At 46.4% G+C, this 19,174-nt stretch overlaps 1 protein-coding gene across 1 annotated transcript in view; it reads left to right on the forward strand.

Moving 5' to 3' along the window:
- SLC25A17 (solute carrier family 25 member 17) overlaps positions 1-19,174 on the forward strand; it is a 329,224-nt gene that overhangs the window by 141,701 nt on the left and 168,349 nt on the right. The window contains exon 4 of the mRNA XM_069231144.1: positions 10,668-10,734. Within this exon, the coding sequence (XP_069087245.1) occupies positions 10,668-10,734 (67 nt within the window). The remainder of the gene's footprint in view (positions 1-10,667; positions 10,735-19,174) is intronic.

Raw genomic sequence — 19,174 nt, forward strand, 5'->3', positions numbered from 1 at the left:
AGAAAGTGGAATGCAAGATACAGTCCGCCACCCAAGGATGTGGAGTTGTTAGAAAGGAGCTGGAGGAACTAGGTCCACCAAGAGGTGTGTACCAGAGTGACCCCCAGCAACCAAGAAAGCAGAGGTAAGTCCCTGGTTTTCCCAAGGACTAAGAGGAGGTCTTAGAGAAAGGATGGTACAGGACCAGACAAGAAGAAACTAAAGGTGGATTTCAGTAGAAGAGGACCTGCAAAAGAAGGGGGAAACGAGTCCAGTCCACGATTAAGTGTCCAGTGGGGGCAGGAGCCACAACCCACCCTTCCATGGATGCAGTACCAGGTCGATGAGGGGAAAAAGAAGACCAACTGTGGAGCTGAGAAGTCCTTAGAGCAGTGAAGATGGTGTTCCACATTGGTTGTTGGCTCGCAGATGGTCAGTGGTGCAGAAGAACCACCAACAAGGCAAATGTAACAGGCGCAAAAGAAGAGTTGCAAGGCTGAGGAGGACCAGCAAGGCCCAGGGACTCAGCCCAAGGAGGGAAGTCAGAGGTGACCCTCAGCAATCGGGAGAGTCAACAAAAGCAGTCCCAACCCCCACAAACAACCCACTAGCAGCAGTCACAGTAAGTTGCAGTGAGGCCCAGTCAGCACATCTGAAGAAAAGTCCCACGTCGCTGGAGCAGCAGGGAGGAGACTGTGCTTTGAAGGAAGAAGTGCAGGGGTTTGGGGGCCGGGGCTGCTCAGAACCTGAAGATCCCTAGGAGCAGGGGCAAGCAAACCTTGGTAGCCTCAAGAGTCTTGTTGTACAGGGGTACTGTCCTGCAAGAAGAGGCAAGGGCTTACCGACTCCCAAGTTGGATAGCTGGCAGAGAGGTCCCAAGGGGACCACTCCAGACTACCACCTGTGATGCAGGATGCTCGTGGTTCCAGGGGAGAGCAGATTCACGCAGGTCGTTGCAATTGGTGCCTGCAGGTGCAGGGGAGTGACTCCATCACTCCAAGGGAGCTTCCTTCTTGCTTCTTGGTGCTGGCTGAAGTCTAGCTGATCTCAGAGGATGCACAGCTGGGTAAATGTTGCAGTTGCTGGAAAGATGCGGAGAATCAATGTTGCAAACCGGAGTCATCACTGAAATTGCAGATTGTCGGTTCCTGAAGAGTCCAGTTGCGGATCCAGTGTCCAGAAGATGAAGCAAACAATGCAGAGGAGTCCTGGTGGAGTCTTGCACGTCAAATCCGGAGACCCACCCTCAAGGGAGTCCCTAAATAGCCCTAAAAGAGGGTTTAGGTGCCTAGTAAGGTGACCAACAATCAGGAGGGAGCTGTGACGTCACCTGCATGACCTGGCCACTCAGATGCTCCCAGGTGCCTATGCACATCTTGGTTTCAAGATGGCAGAATCAAGTGGCCACCTGGAAGAGCCTTCGGCACCACCCTGGGGTGGTGGCAAACAGGAGAGTGGTAACTCCCCTTTCCTTTGTCCAGTTTGGCACCAGAGCAGGGACCGGGGTGTGCACTCCAAATGTGCACTTCAGAGCATACCGGTGGCTTAGGAAGCCTACCCCTCCAAGCCATGTGACATCTATTTCCAAGGGAGAGGGAGGTTCCAAGGGAGAGGGTGTTACCTCCCTCTCCCACAAGAAACCCTTTGTTCTGCCTGAGCTGGTTAAGCTGTAGGAGGGCAGAAGCCTGTCTGAGAGGTGGCAGTAGTGTGGGCTGCCTGGAAAACCCCAGAATACTGGTAGGTGCAATACAGTGGGTCCTCTAAGGAGCCCCCAGGATGCATGGAATCATACAACCAATACTGGCAACAGTGTTGGGGTATGATTCCAACATGTTTGATACCAAACATGCCCAGGTTCTGAGTTACCATTATGTAGCTGGTTACAAGTAGTCTACCAATGTAACTGGCTTCCCCACACTTAAGTCCAGTGCAATGGAACTGGAGTTTGTAGGGGCACCTCTGCTCATGCAGGGGTGCCCTCATACACAGGAGTCTGCACCCAGCCCTCTGGGCTAGGAGGACCTACCATAGGGGTGACTTGCAGTGACTTGTGTTGAAACGGTGCGTACACCTTTTCACGCAGGCTGCAATGGCAAGCCTGCAGACACAATACATGATGCAGCCCATGGGCTGGGTACCTAAATACGATATACTAGGGACTTACAAGGGGCACCATTATGCCAATTGTGGGGTGTGCAAAGTCCTAGGCAACCAAATTTAAATGGAGAGAGCACAATCACTAGGTTCATGGTTAGCAGAATCCCGGCGAAACTGTCCAGGCATACTGATAGACATAAAGTAAGGGTAACCATGCCACAAAGAGGGTACTTTCCTACACAACTCCCCCCCCCCACCCCACCCCCCCCGCCCACACCAAACAAAACGAAGGACATTAAGACTAACCTTTCCCAGGTGAGTCTTCATTGTCCAAGTGAAAATATCTGGAGGGTCCATCTGCATTGGAGTGGTTACTCCCAGGTCTATGTTCCACTTTATAGTGTATTCCCTGTAGGGATATGGAGCACCTGAACGATTTGGGTTTTTATCCTTTTCTTGAGCCATGAGAGGGGCTTGTGATTGGTCTGAACAAGGAAGTAAGTGCAAAAACAAGTATGGCCTCAGCTTCTTTAAGGCCCAGACCACAGCAAAGGCCTCCCTCTCTATCGGTGACCAACACTTTGCCCTGGGAGGTCAACCTTCTGCTAATGAAAGCTACAGATTGGTCCTGGCCCTCATCATTTAGTTGAGATAGTACTGCCCCTATCCCTACCTCAGAAGCATCTGTCGGTACAGTTAATTGCTCGGAGAAATCAAGGCTTCTTAGTATAGGAGCAGAGCACATGGCCTGTTTGAGGTCATCAAAAGCTTTTTGTCAGCTAGCTGTGAATAAAACTTTATTGGGCATCCTTTTGGATGTGAGGTCATTTGAGGGCGCTACAATGGAGCCATAATTCTTATTGAAGCTCCCTATAGTACCCTGTCCGATCTAGGAAAGTTCTCACTTGGGTTTGAGTTGTACGGGCAGTCCAATCCAGATTTACCTGGATTTTGCCATGGAGTAGCTGGATCTGCCCCCCACCTACCAGGTGCCCAGATAAACCACCTTTCCCTGCCCTATATTTTTGCAGAAGCTCCACTACATTTGCAAGGTGGACCAGGTGATCCTCCCAGGTGTATTGTCTACATAAGCTGCACGGAAGCTTTCCAGGCCTTGGAGAACTTTGTTCACCATCGTCTGGAATGTTGCAGGGGCATTCTTTAGTCCATAGGGCATCACTGTAAAGTGATAGTGCCCACTAGCAGTAGAGAATGCAGTTTTTGGTTTAGCATCCTCTGATAACTTGATCTGCCAGCAGTCAGATCAAAGGTTCTAAGATACTTGGCAGAAGCCAGTGTATCTATTAGCTCAGCCGCCCTAGGGATAGGATGAGCATCTATTTTTGTTACAGTATTGAGGCCTCTATAGTCTACACAGCACCTCATCTCTCTTTTTATCGTTTTGCCAGTGGGATTTTGGTACAAAGACTACAGGACTAGCCCAAGGGCTGTCTGAAGGCTCAATACATCCTAGGTCTAGCATGTTTTGCAACTCAGCCTTGATCCACTCCCTGACATGATCTGGCTGCCTGGATAATTTTTCTTTTGACAGGCAAACTATCACCTGTGTCAATGGTGTATTCACACCATGTGGTTTGACCAGGAGTCAAAGAGAATAGTTCAGCGTTCTGGCCTAGGAGATTTCTGCAATCTTCCTTTTGTTGCTCAGAGAGTCAGTCTGCATGTATACCCCATCTACTGAGCCATCCACAGTATTGTGAGAGAAGAGGTCAGGAAGAGGGTCACTTTCTTCTTCCTGAACTTTATCAGTTGCCATGAGCAAAATCATGTCAGCTCTGTCATAATAAGGTTTCAGGTGGTTCGCATGAAGCACCCTGTGGGGACTCCTAGGAGTACCTAGGTCAACCAGGTAGGTGACCTCACCCTTTCTCTCTACAATAGTGTGTGGGCCACTCCACAGGCTCCAGGACCAACACCTTCTGTCCTGGTTGATAAACAGTCAGCAGAGCCTTCTGGTCCTCCACTGCTTTTGGAGTTCTTGGCTGTCCTGAAGACGTTTGGATGAGCTCTTCATGTATTCGGCCATTCTAGATCTGAGGCCCAGTGCATAGTCCACAATGTCCTGTTTTGGAGGCTTGAGAAGTTGCTCCCACCCTTCTTTCACAAGGGCAAGGGGGGCAGTGAATCCAAATAAAAGTTAAAAGGGGCTATAGCTTACTCCCTTTTGAGGAACCTCCCTCTCGTCAAAGAGGTGGCAAGGTAACAGGACATCCCACCTCCTTCTAAGTTTCTCTGAGAGTCCTAATAGCTTTGAGGGTTGTGTTGAATCTTTTAACTAACCCATTTGTTTGAAGATGGTAAGGAGTTGTGAATTTCTAAGTGACACCACACTCCTTCCACATAGCTTTAATGTAAGCAGACATGAAGTTTATACCTCTGTCTGATACCACTTCTTTAGGAAAGCCCACCCTGGAGAAGAGTCCATGGAGGGCCTTGGCAACTGCAGGGGTTGTAGTGGTCCTAAAAGGTATGGCTTCTGGATACCTGGTGGCATGGTCCACCACCACTAGTATGAATCGGTTTCCAGGGGCTGTTGAAGGGTCCAGGGGGCAAACAATATCCACCCCAGCCCTGTCAAAGGGTACCCCAACCACTGGTAAAGGGGTTAAGGGGGCCTTTGGGGTGCCACCTGTCTTGCCACGGGCTTGACAGGTGACTCAGGAGCGATAAAACTCCTTGGTGCCTTCAGATATTTTGGGCAAGTGAGTGAGGGACAAGCCTATCTCAAGTCTTGCTTTGCCTCAAGTGGAGGGGTATGTTGTGCAAGGGTTATCATGAAATCCCTAAATGTCAGAGGGATGACCTGTGTCCTGGTGGCACCAGGTTTAGGGTCCCTTGCTACTGAATAAAGGAGGCTGTTATCCCGGTTTACCTTATGGGTACCACTGACATCCCCTGCCTCTTGTGCTGCAGCTTGCTGCCTTTAGCTTTCCAGTTTGGGGCAGGTTTGCTGCTCTAAACTGAGTTTCTCCCTGGCGAGCCTCCCTCCACCTAAGAGCTTTGCTGTGTCAGCTTTGAGCTCCTGCGGTGTAGGTTCCACCCAAGGAGTAGATTCCTCTCCCTCAGGAGTAGACTTTTCACTGGAAGCTTGAGCAGGAGGTAACTTTTTACCCTGCTTCCTTTTTTTCAGGAGCCTCCTTCGCCATTGTTCCAGGCTCCAGGACTCCCTGTCCCCTTTTTTTTTTGGCCTGTGCTCAGGTAAGGGCAAAGATATCCCAAGGAATGCCTAGCATTGCTGCATGGGCTTTCAACTCCACTTCCGCCCAAGCTCAAATCTGAAAGTCATTACCTAGCAGACACTCTACAGGTAGATCAGAGGACACTACATCCTTTTTAGGACCAGTAAACCCACCCCTGCTAAAGTCAATAACTGCCCTGTGGGTGGCACACAGTGTTATTGTGAGCATCAGTCACTTGTTATGTGTGACCAAGTAGTGTTCAGGTGACACCAGTTTTTCAGTCACCATTGTGACACTGGCACCTGTGTTCCTGTAAGCCTCAGCCTCAACACCATTTATTAAGGGATGCTGCCTGTACTTACCCATACTAAGGGGCCAGGCAGCTAGGGTGGCAAGGTCAATTCCACCCTCGGAGACCAACACAGCCTCAGTGGTGTCTTTGACTAGCCCAGAGCCCACTGCAGTCCCCAAGGTGAGCCCAGCTACACTTTTGGACTGACTACTATTATTACCACTATTATTGCTACTGCTGGGGCACTAGGGGTAGTAGTGGTAGTAGTAGTTGTAGGAGGCTTGGTGCTTTTCTTAGGACAGGTGCTTCCACCTGCCCTATGGCCTTGTATTCTACAGATATAGCACCAAGGCTTTTTTGTAAGAAGAGGAAGAGGGCTTGGACCCACCTCCAGAAGAGTATTGTTTGCCTGATGAAGGCTTTTTTTCTTTTGGTTTGTCCCTACCCTTGTCCTGGTTCTTACCTGAATCCTTTTTCTTGTCAACCCCCAGCGTGAGCTTTTCTGCCTACTCTGGTGCAGACCCATTTGTCTGCCTTCTTTCTTAATTCTTGGGGAGAGGTCAGATCAGAGTCCCCCAGGTATTGATGCATCTGATCAGAAATGCAGGTATTAAGAATGTGCTGTCTCAGAATTAGATTAAACAAGCCCTGGTGGTCACCAACTTTGCTCCCATGCAACCAGCCTTCCAGAGTTTCAACAGAGCAGTCCACAAAGTATCTAATCGTGGGAGGACTCCTCTGTGGTCTCCCTGAACTTGATCCTCCCATGCTCGGTGGTTAGCCCAAACTCATCCAAGAGTGCATTTTCAAGTGCTGTGTAATCATCTGCATCCTCCTCTCTGACAGAGTAGTTTGTCTCTGCCTTTTGTCAGACAAGAAGAGCCACAAGATTTCTGCGCACTGTCTCTGAGGGACCCTTTGTACTTTACAGGCTCTCTAAGGCAGTGAACCACTTGTGGATTTCATGTCCCATCTTGTAAGGTGGGACTTTGTTGCTCAGGTTCCTAGAGTCATGGGAGTATAGGAGTCCTCCCTGACCTTGGAGTCCCTGAAGTTGATACTGCTGCCACCATTGGGAGCTAGCACCAATTCCTGCCTCTCCCTTTCCACTGCTAAAGCCCCCCTACCTAGGGCTAACTGCTGCAGTCTCAGCCTGGCCTCCTTTAAACTCATCTTCCTAAGTTCCCTCTCTAGGGAATCTTCCTCTCAGTTGGAGTAGCGGGTCCCATCAGATACTGATGAGACATGGGTGTTGACAGAGGAGGACCTAGCCCTCCTTCTGGGGACTCTCTGAGCCAACCCTCTAAGAGTAAAATTGGGCCTATTTGAGTGACCCCGCCTCCCCATTCTCACTAACTGCAGTGCTTCTAACAGTGCTGTGTTGTACCCCAGATTCCTCCTGACCCTCCCCAGTATAGCCTAAATCTACTGTGTCTAAGATTGGACAGTCAATTTCTATTTTTATCTCCTCCCCCTAACTGCCTGAATTTTCCTGATCAGCTTGGAGAAGTAACCCCAGAATTAGACTCTTGTTGGGATTTCTCCCTATCTTCAACTTCCTGGAAGCACACAACTCCCTCAACTCCTGAAACGTATAGCTCTCATATTAACAGTCTGGGACTTGAGTTGTGTTCTCCACTGAAGACATCTTGCTAGGGTGGTGTTGTGCACCCGACTACTCTAAGAAACTAGACTCCCTAAAGAGTTTGAAGAAATGGCTGTACTAGACCCCCAACTTACCCAAACTAAGAGACTAGTGATCCGGATCACTAATGGCCAGATGTGCGAAGCATTTTTCAAGTCGCAACGTTTGCGACTTGAAAAATGCTTTTGGGATGTTTTGTGATTCGGTATTAGGAAGGGGCGCGTAAGGGGCATCCCTTCCTAATACCGAATCCAATGGTATGTACGTTTGTTTTCTGACCGCGAATGCGGTCGCAAAACAATCTCAGTTAGCAACACATTCGCAAACGGGAAGGACCCCTTCCCCTTTGTGAATGGCAGCAAAAATATTTTTTCAGAGCAGGCAGTGGTCCCAAAAAAAAGTGCTTTATTTAAAAGCAGTCACAGACATGGTGGTCTGCAGTCACAGACATGGTGGTCTTCTGTCTCCAGCAAGCCACCCTCCCTGTGAGGGTGGCTATTCCCAATGGGGTCGCAAATTGCGACCTACCTCATGAATATTCATGAGGTAGGTCATTTACGACCCCATTGGGAATCGCAAACAGTGTGGAATTGCGAGTTGCAAAAACCAATCTTCGTACATGTGGCCCCAAGTGCAGTGTGTTCCTAAAAACTAGTAGTGGACTTTCCTGTGGAAGGTTACTAGTGACAAAGTGGTAAGGCAGTTGCAATTGCTGCCCCATCAATGTAGGAAGCTGGCGTGGTGGTTGGTGAGCATCTGTGGTGCTATCACCTTATACCAGGTCCAGGGATCCCCTGTTAGTGAAGTGTAGGCAGTGTCTCGGAAGCCAGGGTTATATAGAGCTAGCTGCAAATGATCAGGCAACACTTACCTAGGAGACATGCAAAGCTTATGCAGTAGCACTATAGTCACACAGCAGCTTGTCACACCTGAAAGAACCACACAGAGTTAAAAAAATAAAGGTACTTTATTATGGTAACACAACACTAGAGTACCAATAGGCAGTTCCCCCCCAGCTGGAGGTAATTACACATTATATAAATATATATACTTAATAGTGAGGGCCCTAGGCGGAGACCAAACCATGTACTAAGAAAGTGGAATGCGAGATACAGTCCCCCTCCCAAGGATATGGAGTAGTTAGAGGGGAGCAGGAGGAACTAGGAACCCCAAGATGTGAGTATCAGAGTGACCCCCAGCGACCAGAAGAGCAAAGGCAAGTATCTGGTTTTTCCAAGGACCCACAGGAGGACTTAGAGAAAGGATTGTTCGAGAACAGTACCAGAAAAGAAGAAACCAAAGGTGGATTCCAGTAGAAGAGGACCTGCAAAAGAAGGGGGGGGGGGGGGAGTCCAGTCCACGATGGAGTGTGCTGTGGGGGCAGGAGCCACTATCCATCTTTCTGTGGATGCAGAACTAGGTCAATGAGGGGAAAAAGATGACAAACTGTGGAGCTGAAGAGGAGTCCTTGGAGCGGTGGAGGTGGTGTCCTACATCCGTAATCGGGTCACAGATGGTCAGTGGTGCAGAGGAACCACCAACAAGCCTTGGCAAAGGGAACAGGAGCAAAAGAGGAGTTGCAAGGCTGAAGTGGACCAGCAAGGCCTAGAAGACTCAACCCAAAGAGGGGAGTCCGAGGTGACCCTCAGCAGTTGGGATAGCCAACAGAAGCAGTCGCAGCCCCCACAAGCAACCCACTGGCAGCAGGCAGAGTAAGTCGCAGTTAGGCCCAGTCAGCACAGAAGAGAGGAGTCACACTTTGCTGGAGCAGCCGGGAGGAGACTGCGCTTTGCAGAAAGAGGTGGTGGGACCCGGGGCTACTCTGAGCCTGAAGATCCCTTGAAGCAGGGACAAATAAGCCTTGGTAGCTGCAAGAGTTGTGGTGCACAGGGGTACTGTCCTGCAAGGAGGCAAGGGCTGACCGTCTCCCAAGTTGTATTGCTGGCAGAGGACCAAGGGGGACCACTCCAGACCACCACCTGTGGTGCAGGATCCATGCTCTTCTGGGGGAGAGGAGATTCACGCAGCCGGTCGTCGTCGCTGGTGCCTGCAGATGAAGGGGAGTTACTCCTTCACTCCAAGGGAGATTCCTTCCTGCTTCTTGGTGCAGGCTGAACTTTTGCCGACCTCCGAAGATATACAGCCGGGGAAAATGCAGTTTCTGAAAGGAGCCGGAGAAACCATGTTGTGAAGTGGAGTCATCACTGAAGTTGCAGATTGTCGATTACTGAAGAGTCTAGTTGCGGTTCCAGTGGCCAGAAGATGAAGTAAACAATGCAGAGGAGTCCTGGTGGAATCTTGCACATCAAATCGGGAGACTCACCCTCTAGGGAATCCCTAAATAGCCCTTAAAAGGGGGTTTGGTCAATTAGTAAGGTAACCACCTATCAGGAGGGGGTTGTGACGTCACCTGCCTGACTTAACCACTTAGATGCTCCCAAGGGCCTCTCCATCTCTTGGTTTCAAGATGGCAGAATCAAGTGGAGGCCTGGAGGAGCCTTGAGCACCACCCCTGAGGTGGTGATGGGCAGGGGAGTGGTAACTCCCCTTTCCTTTGTTCAGTTTCACGCCAGACCAGGGACCGAGGGTCCCTGGACTGGTTCAAACTGGTTTATGCAAGAAGCACTCCAAATGTGCCCTTCAAAGAATACTGGTAGTTTGGGGAGGCCATCCCTCCCAAGCCATGTAATACCTATTTCAAAGTGAGAGGGTGTTACCTCCTTCTCACACAGGAAATCCTTTGTTCTGCCTGCCTCTGCCTGAGCTGGTCAAGCAGCAGGAGGGACGAAACCTGTCTGAGGGGTGGCAGCAGCACTGTGGGGGCCCTCTAAGAAGCCCCTACGGTGCATGGGCTCATACAACCAATACTGGCAACGGTATTGGGGTATGATTCTGACATGTTTGATACCAAACATGCCCAGGTTCAGAGTTACCACGGGTAAAATAGCTTCCCCACACCTACAAATTCCTTTGCAAAGGAACTGGAGTTCATAGGGGCACCTCTGCTCATGCACAGATGCCTCGCATACAGGAGCAAGTGCACCTGGCCCCCTTGGCTAGGAGGGCCTACCTTAGGGGTGACTTACAGTGACCTGGTGCAGTGCCCTGTGGTAAAAGGTTGCATGCATCTTTTCACGCAGGCTGCAATGGCAGGCCTGCAGACACATTTTGCATGGGCTCCCATGGGTGGCACAAAATATGCTGCAGGCCATGGGGAGCCCCTTGTGCCCCAATGTTTTGGGTACTTAAGTACCATATACTAAGGACTTACAAGATGAACCAGTATTCCAATTGTGGGGTGTGCAAAGTCTTAGGCAACCAAATTTAGAGGGAGAGAGCACAAGTCAAAACAGTCCAAGCATACTGATAGCAGGCAAAAAGTGGGGGTAACCCTGCCTAAAAGAGGGTACTTTCCTACAAACTCATATTGTTTTTTACTGTCTTTCAATTGCAGTGGATGAGAATCGGAGTTCTAAGTCCACACCAGCCGTGCTGATGGAGATCATGAAGGAAGAAGGCATGTAAGTTCAAGCACTAGGGGGCCTGCAAATTTGTTATTGAGCGTGCATTTATTGGGACCTTATAAGCGCAGGTGTTATTAGGCCTGTGTGAGAGCATGCATGGCTTGTACTTCATCATTGCAATACAGTAGGACAAGGTTATAATGGTTCTTAGTGGAACCACTCTGCTAACAATTAAAGTGCATGCACAGTGGGACAACAGCGTAACAATGTGGAAATGCTTCCACCACGGCACCCAAATCTTTTTGTGTTCACAGGGACAGCTTTGTGTGCAATATATTGGTTCTTCCTCATGGGAATGTCTCTCCATGCCTCCTAGGCATTACTTTCTTAGTGGGCCCATCGCTGATCGCTAGTATTTAGTGATGCCACCCTTAGCAAAAAGAACCCCCTTTCCCACCAGTTTCTTCTCACCCTACACCCCCACCAAGTCATCCATGATTGTTGGGAGTAACACCTTAAGCAAAAAAGTCAGGCGCATGTTTTAACACTGGTTAGGGTCTGTGCAACGTTACATCAGTAAATAAGTATTCAGGAACTATTAGACATCCCATACCTAGTGAAAGAAGACACTAGTCTCCATACATCATCTTTCTGGGAGTGAAACTTTTCACAACTTCCAAAGCTGTTGAGGTGTGTAAGGGATTCTGTGGAGGTAGTGAAATTGGATTTGCTGCTTTCTTGACGAGACGGCTGCCATTCTTGGGGGTTTGGGAACATCAGCGAGTCTCTCCAGCCGTCCAATAGACCCATGTCACCCTTCTTCTGTAATTTAATCGCATTGAGGCTATCTTTGCGGTGGATGTTAGAGTTCACTATATGTGAGATTCATACCCAGTCGCACAGTCCCTATTTTGACTGCTAATGGGCTGAACCCAGGAATGGCCCTTGCTTCTAGTTGGTAGACTTCCAGGACATGTATTAGCTATAGTTGTATATAGAATTATGGCTTATCAAACTTAAATTCTTCTTGATTTCAAGTCCTGTTGAAAGTAGATGAATGATCTGTTGTTACCCACTAAAACTTGCATCAGCTTTTTCGTTTGTCCATAGTAGCTTGGCTTAATGACAAGTGAAATTGTGGCTGACTGTCTTGGTTTGAAGACCAACATTCTGCCACTAGGACTGTGCTTTTTGTTTTCTGGGATTATCTTATTGATTCTTTTCAGGTTCTTCTTTTCTTATGGGGCTTCTTTGTATTTACTTCTCTAGTATATGTGTTTAAAATAAATAATATTGTAGCCTTTATACATTGTATTTATGATTGATTAACTATGAATTAAAGTGAGATTTCATCTACATCTTCTGAGTTGTCTAAAATAATTTATATATTGATGAGGGTTGATATTCATAGAGGGCTGTCCTGGACATGTAATGTTGAAGGTGTTTCCACCCACACAGCAAATCTAGGACATTAAGGCAATGCCAGGCAACCTGACATTTGGCATGGCTATTATTCCTTCACCACAAGGATGTCACAGTTGTAATGGTTATGTTGTTACTGGGTTGAGAAGACAAATTGTGGGAGGTGTAGCTCATGGGCCTCTGGTCTCCCTTGGAGAGCCACCTCCATGTAAAACTTTAGGAACTTCAGGCCATCTGCCTTGTGCTGAAAGTTTTCCTAATTACCTTCAAGAAAAGGCTGGTGTAGGCCCTAACACATCACATGATTGCCAAGTGGCACTTCAACAAGTATGGTGGTTTTTTGTGCTGTTTTCTGTGCCAGGAGACTATGCTTCTCTGGAGGTGGCTGGGCCAGCAGAAAATCTTTTTGGTAGGCAACCACCTAGCTGGATCCCTGAACACTAAAGCAGCCAAGCTGAGCAGACGTTGGCTGGTGGACCACAAGTGGCACCTCCATCCCATGGTGGCACAGGACATCTTCAGTGAGAGGGACCTGCCCTGGTTAAATCTGTCTAGCACTGTCGAACACACAGTGTCACAGTTTCTATGCACTGGAGTTTCCTCCAAAAGCGGTCACTGGTCTCCTGTACATGTTCCTGCCACTGCCCCTCGTCACTGAGACCCTCTACCGGCCAAAATCTCAGATACATTGTTGTTTGTTTTTGTACTTTACCCATCATGGCCTTATAGCGTTGGGCCTTGATAAAATCAGAAAAATGTTACCAGACAAGCAGGTCTAGTGACTTGAACAATCTACTCGAGCTAACTGTAATGCATGTGACCCATAAAACTGTCTCAACTTGTGTGTTTATAGGCAAATATTTTATTTCCTCGACGATATTTCTTTATTATCACATGCAAGAGCACTTTCAAATATGTGAGTTCAGCTTGTCTGCTGTGGAAAAAACGTTTTTGTTTGATAAAATAGAATTCACCCTTTGCTCCATGTATAATAAAAAGATAATCCTCTTATAGGGTACACATAACACCTGACTTGCATCTTAGTTCACTAATAGCATTGTCATCATGGTGGACGCAGGAATGTTTCTCAGTTCATATTTAAAGACTCACTTTTAATAACTATATTACTAAAGGTTTATGCGATAGTGTACAGTAATTTACAGATAAACATTTTCCTTTGAAATTACCACAAACCTTGCTATTCACATGCAGTGTACAGATAAAACAATACAGTGTACAAAATGTGATGTGTGGGAATCTGGTTTCAGCAAATATTTATTATTTGCACATCCTATTAAACTCTTTGATTCCAACTCACTTCAGAAATACTAAAAAAAAATGCTTCCTAGCTACTGAAATATATATTGAATTATTTGTACAGGTAATTTACAAGTTATTTAAATGTGTGCCCAGTACAATTGTCAGACAGTTCACTTTACAAAATCCTCTTACTTTGCAGTTGGAAAAAGAAAAGTAAACACCAATATCCAGGATAAATATTGAGTGGGCGAGTAGATTTCTCGAGGCCTTGGTGTGCAAGGTTGAGTGATGGCTTGTTGATCTGTTCAGTCTTTTTTTTAGGTTTGCCTGATCAACCCTTTTCCTTTAAATCACAAGTTGGGATGCATTTTATGAAGGGACTGAAGAATATGTTCCCTCCAAAAGCATTTGTCGTGCCTTGGTGAGATCTAAATGTTGTCTTATATTTCTTATGAGCACACCGTTTGGAGCCATGCACAGTTGCCCCTATGGCTTCTATCAAAACAGTTATTCTTATCTCCACTACTTCTGAACGCCATGTGAGTCAACTACTGGAGCTCTGAGAGTAGCCTCCCTATACCACTTCCTTCCCAGAAAAATTCATGCTGTATACTCAGGCTGTCCTGCCTCCAGAGGTGGTATCACCCTCCTATGTCAGTCATTTGATTATCCTGCTGACACTTTTCTCTCTACCACACCACTCAAAAGAGAAGAAGAGACTCCACTGGCTTGAACCTTAGAGAGTGTTGAGTTTCTACATTGGACATAAGACAGACAATGATATGGTTGATCTGCTCTTTATGCAGTTCATTGGGAAGGATAGGCAAGACAGTGTAATAGATAACTCTGAGCAGGTCGATAGATCTTTACATCAAAATCTTCTATGTGCTGGCTAGGGAGCCACCACACACAAGGCCTGCGGGCTCATTCTTCCATAGCTCAGGCTACAGCAATGGCATTGGAAAAAGGGGTACAGGTTCTGAATATCTGCGAGGCTGCCATGTGGGTATCGGTGCACATTTTAACTAAACACTGCTACCTTGACAGCTAGGTGTTACGGGAGGGCCCTTTTGTCTGCACTATCCTGAAAGACTTCCTAATCTGAGTCCACTGCCCAGACCTCCACCTTTGTGTGGTACGTATTCACAAAGTGAGGAACCTGCAGTTGGAATTTTCTATCAGAAGAACAAGTTATATACCATCAATAATAGTCTTTCTGGTGGATGCTCTATCTAACTGCAAACTCCTTACTGCCCTCCTAGCTCTGCGTTCTATGGAATGGACCCCTGAATATCGCAGTAGGTTTGCAAGTTGGATTTTGGCACTGTCACTTGAACTTTGTTTGAAGTGCTCTGCTTCTGAGAGCAGATGGAGAAAATTAGGAAACTGACTTCGCACAGGTATGGCGCTTATTCGTAGCTGCATATTCTGAAATGATTTGACATCATTTACCTCTGTGAGGTAGGCATTGCTGAAAAATTCAGTGAGGTTAGTCTGGTGCCTGGAAATATTCTAAGGTTGAGGAATTTCAGTTATAGAGTATCTACTGAAGGTAGGTAACTTATTCTTCAAGGAGATATGGCTGGAGAGGGAAGGCAGGATCATCTGTCTCAAAAGAGGCACTTGTTTCCAAAGACCAGTTAGGACACCCAGTAATAAAGGTGCATGTCCACCAGCCCTTCCTTTTACACAGACTGCATTCATTTGTCAAGTGAGATTTGTGGTGGTTTACCTGACCATAAGAAGCTACAAGCGAACAACCACATTCTTACGACTTTCATATTAATACTGTTGAAGACCATGTGGGGTTCCAGTGAGTAAGTTAATTTTATATATTGTATTGCATTGCAAATATATGTAACACTTACTACCACTATGTGAGGTGCTGATGTGCTTGCCTAGATAGGTAGCACGCTACACCTAGGATGTGTGGTTGGAAGGATGTTATTTTTGGTTTGATCCACTGTGGGAAGTGTTTCCATGTTGTGCGTAATGACCACTGAGGTGTGGTTATCGTTTTATAGTGTGATGGATGAACAAGTGTGAAGGATAGGTGCACAGTTGGGTTTTTAGTAAGCTGGTAGCTTTGGGCAGCTCTGCTGGTCAATTTTAATTATTTATGTTCATAGACTGCTTCAGCTGGTTACTGCACTGGATTGTTTTTCTCAGAAATCTGGTTTAAAGTTTATGGTCCTGGGCAGGCATAGGTTAGAGGAAGAGCTGTTGGAGCGATCTACTTGGATGTTATTTGTTAACATCATCCAAAATCTGATTGCCATTGTGTAATGACAATCAGATTTGGGATTGTGTAATGCCAAGAAGTGATTGTATTATGTAGCTTGTCGGGTCCTGCAGTGGTGGGCTAAATTAGAGTTCTCCATTGGCCAGCGGTGTGTGGCAAATCTCTTCAGTTACTCCATTCCTATTCAGGTGGTAATGGGTTCTTTAGACTAGAACACTACTGTGTGATGGATGTGACCTTTAGCAGTTTTGTTTGATGTGAGCATCACACAATAAAGGGTATTATTAGGCAGTCTGTATGAACTACAATCAACAGTCTGACTGTTGAGTGTCATGATATTAGTTTTAATGTGGGTTATATATTTTATTGTGATTGCATTACATAGTACTTAATGCCTTTGATGAGGCACTGTTGTGTTTTACGTTGGGCAGCACGATGCTCCAGTTCCCAGTGTTTGTGTTTTTGTATGTTATTGTTGGTTATTGAGATTATTCTTGTGCTTTACGAGAGCCATTCCATACCGTTACTCTACTTTCTATGTGGTAGATTACATTATAGGAAATAAAATTAGGTGTGATGTTTAGTAGGAGATGGGGGACTACGAATTTGATTTATTAGTTGGTGGTATTAATAGACGAGTTGCAGGAGATTAGGGATTGTTAGGGTGCAGGGGTATGTATGGCTTTTAAAGGTGAGATTGTGATCCTTTCAATACGTTGTGGGCAATTTGCAGCAGTACAATAATAGGGAGTAAGGTAAACATGCATGTGACTTAGAGCAGGTGGTGTTCAGAGAGAGAAGGCATGCTGAGGATGGAGAAGGGGAGGGTTCATTTGAAGGGAAAAGGGCAGTAGAAAGGTTTAGGTCAAGGTTGTCTTTTCATGCATGGTTTTTAGGAATACAGTGGAGGCTTTCTGAGATAGCATTCAAAAACTGTGTAAGGAAAGAACATTATTTGCATCTATTACAATTCCACTGTATGCCGTGAGGACCCCAGTGTTCTCGCTTGCGCTCTATCTCTCTCTCTCTCTCGCACATGCACACACACACCCATCCCACTGGATAAATACAGTTAATTAAATATGGTTTCATTTTCTCATAAAACCGATGGAAGGAAACCACAAAACAGGATTGTTGTACTTCTTCAAATGTTTGTGCTTGAGGTGCTCTTCCCCCTCCATCTGGTAGGGATCAGGATGAAGGATAATTCTGTTCTAATGAATTTGTGTAAAAGGAATGCTTCTCACTGGCCTGTCTCCAGTCTGAAGCACCCACAACATAGGCACAATGAAGTGTGAAATCCTGCATCTGGCTGTCCTTCAGACACCCTGTAGCAGTAATCAAACAAACAAAAGGAAAGGCCATGCCTAGAAGCTGTCTTCACCTGAGCAATAAAAAATGCAAATCTGCCCTTCATGCTTCCCATTTTCCAAACCTGCAGTGCTCAGGAAAAACATGTAATCAGCAATCTCACCCCAACAAGACCCTCTTAAATTTCAAAGGGGAACTCTGTGTCCGTTCCAACCCAAGCCAAAGGAATGTAGACAAATGCCTCCTTTACACTTCCACCAGAAGAGGGATCCGACAGGACATAAGTCCCCACCTCATACAAAACCATAAACATACACTAGTGTGTTTTTTGGGGAGGTGGAGTGAAAAGTAGCGGTCAAAGCCCTTGCAGCCTCTAGGCTACTAATAAGAAAGACTAACTAAGCTAAAGTGCTGATTTTGTTAAAATGCATAGTTACCTTTGAAATGGTACGTCTGTCCTCACTATTGTGAACCAGTTTATTTTACAACTTTATGAATGTGTGTATATATCACTTTGGTCCGCTGGCTTTATCTGCGCCCAATCCAACCCCGCCCACCCGATAAAATTCAATTATACAGATGCCACTGTGCCACTGAAAGCACTGCCCCTGACCCCGATATAATGTTCATATGAAAAGCAGCACGTATGCAACCAATCCATAGATTTTTATCGCAAATACCAGATTTTTTTGGTGAGATCCACCTTACAGTGCATGAGTGACTCAAGCTTGTTATTATAGTGTATACTGGTGCATTAATAGTCATTCAAGAGGGAACAGCTCATTCATACTCACACATAGGCTATCGGTGTTCTACATGTGCACCCTGTGATGTGTACCTCCCCTTGCCGTCCTTTCCCTGATACTCACCAGTAGCTCCCTGAGGGTGCCTAGACTACTCTTCAGCCGCTGCTGCCCCTTGACTGGACTCTGACTCCAGCAGCCATGTCTGTTGCCAGTGCCCTGGCCACCAGTACCTGTTCCTGGCTCCGAAGCAGTTGCAGCTCCCACAGCCTGGCAAGGGTGGCCTGCAGAAACTCCTCTACGTGCTCCCGGTCCAAGCCTCCATGACCTGTAGGTAGGACTCTGTGTACACTGAGGAGGCACAATAGGGGCAGGGTCTTTAAAAAAAAAGGACTTTTGTGGCAAAGATATTCACTGCATACACCATCTGTACTTTGCATGATGTCAGAAAGGCCCCTTCCTCCTGACTTCCCCATTGCCAGATACTACAGCAATCTTGTACTCAGCAGCCACGCACTTTTAGCTAGTGGAGTGAAGGGCACATATTGTAGAGGGCTTCACTTCATCCATGCATGGGTCAGCCCTTATCCTTGATGACTGAGCAGTGTAGTGAATCATATCTTGTTTTAATGGGAATCAGGAGTTAGCTTAGCCTCCTGGCATGCTGACCTGTGTCCCTGTCACCCAGTGACTTTTACTCTACTTAGTTTGCCCTGTTTTAGCACAATTATTTAATTATATGTTTCCAAGATGGCTGCATTGTTTCTAGTTAGGACAATGTTTTAGTTTCTAGCTATCAGTGCCACTCTGCTAAGGCGGCACTATTAGTGCCAGTAGATACATAAGATGAAGGTATTCACACTAGGTACTTACCCACTTTGGGTTTCGAGGAATTGTCTATGTAATTGCTGCCCCAAGCATGTCTTGTTATCTCTTGTTTGGGAACAGACCTACATCAGGGGCCTGAGCAGATCTGTATAAATGCACCTCACATAGACAGATAGCTAGAGGGATTCCAACCAGATGCCATCACTGCTATCGATGCTGCATGTCATCTTCGGTTAATTCAGACTTTATTCAAATCAGCTCAGAATTAGTTCATTAATGACCACCACTAACATAATCTAATCAGAACTTGAGAAAACACATACTGTAATTCATCAGCATAAGCTAACAAAGATGAATATGTCAACATTAATAGCGGAGTTAAGCAATCAGTTTGTCAACCATTTGTCACTTGTCAGAGTCACCCAAAGAATCCTTACCTAACCCAGATTGGCATTTAGCCTGTGGGACTTCATGCAAAAATAATTTAGAACATGAATTTGAAAAAACATCTAGCTAGTAGATAACCTATAAAAACAGCGCAGTTGGTACCTAGAAAGAAAAGGCACAAAAGTTAATCAGTCACATTGTCATAGCTACCTATCCACGAAATGGATCAGCAACAGAGTCAGACTTCGTCCTCAGGTCATTAGTCGATCAGCAAAGCATCAGGCTCTCAAGAGCATAAGCCCAA

This window comes from Pleurodeles waltl, chromosome 4_2, assembly GCF_031143425.1.
Source record: "Pleurodeles waltl isolate 20211129_DDA chromosome 4_2, aPleWal1.hap1.20221129, whole genome shotgun sequence".
Classification (NCBI taxonomy): Eukaryota; Metazoa; Chordata; class Amphibia; order Caudata; family Salamandridae; genus Pleurodeles; species Pleurodeles waltl.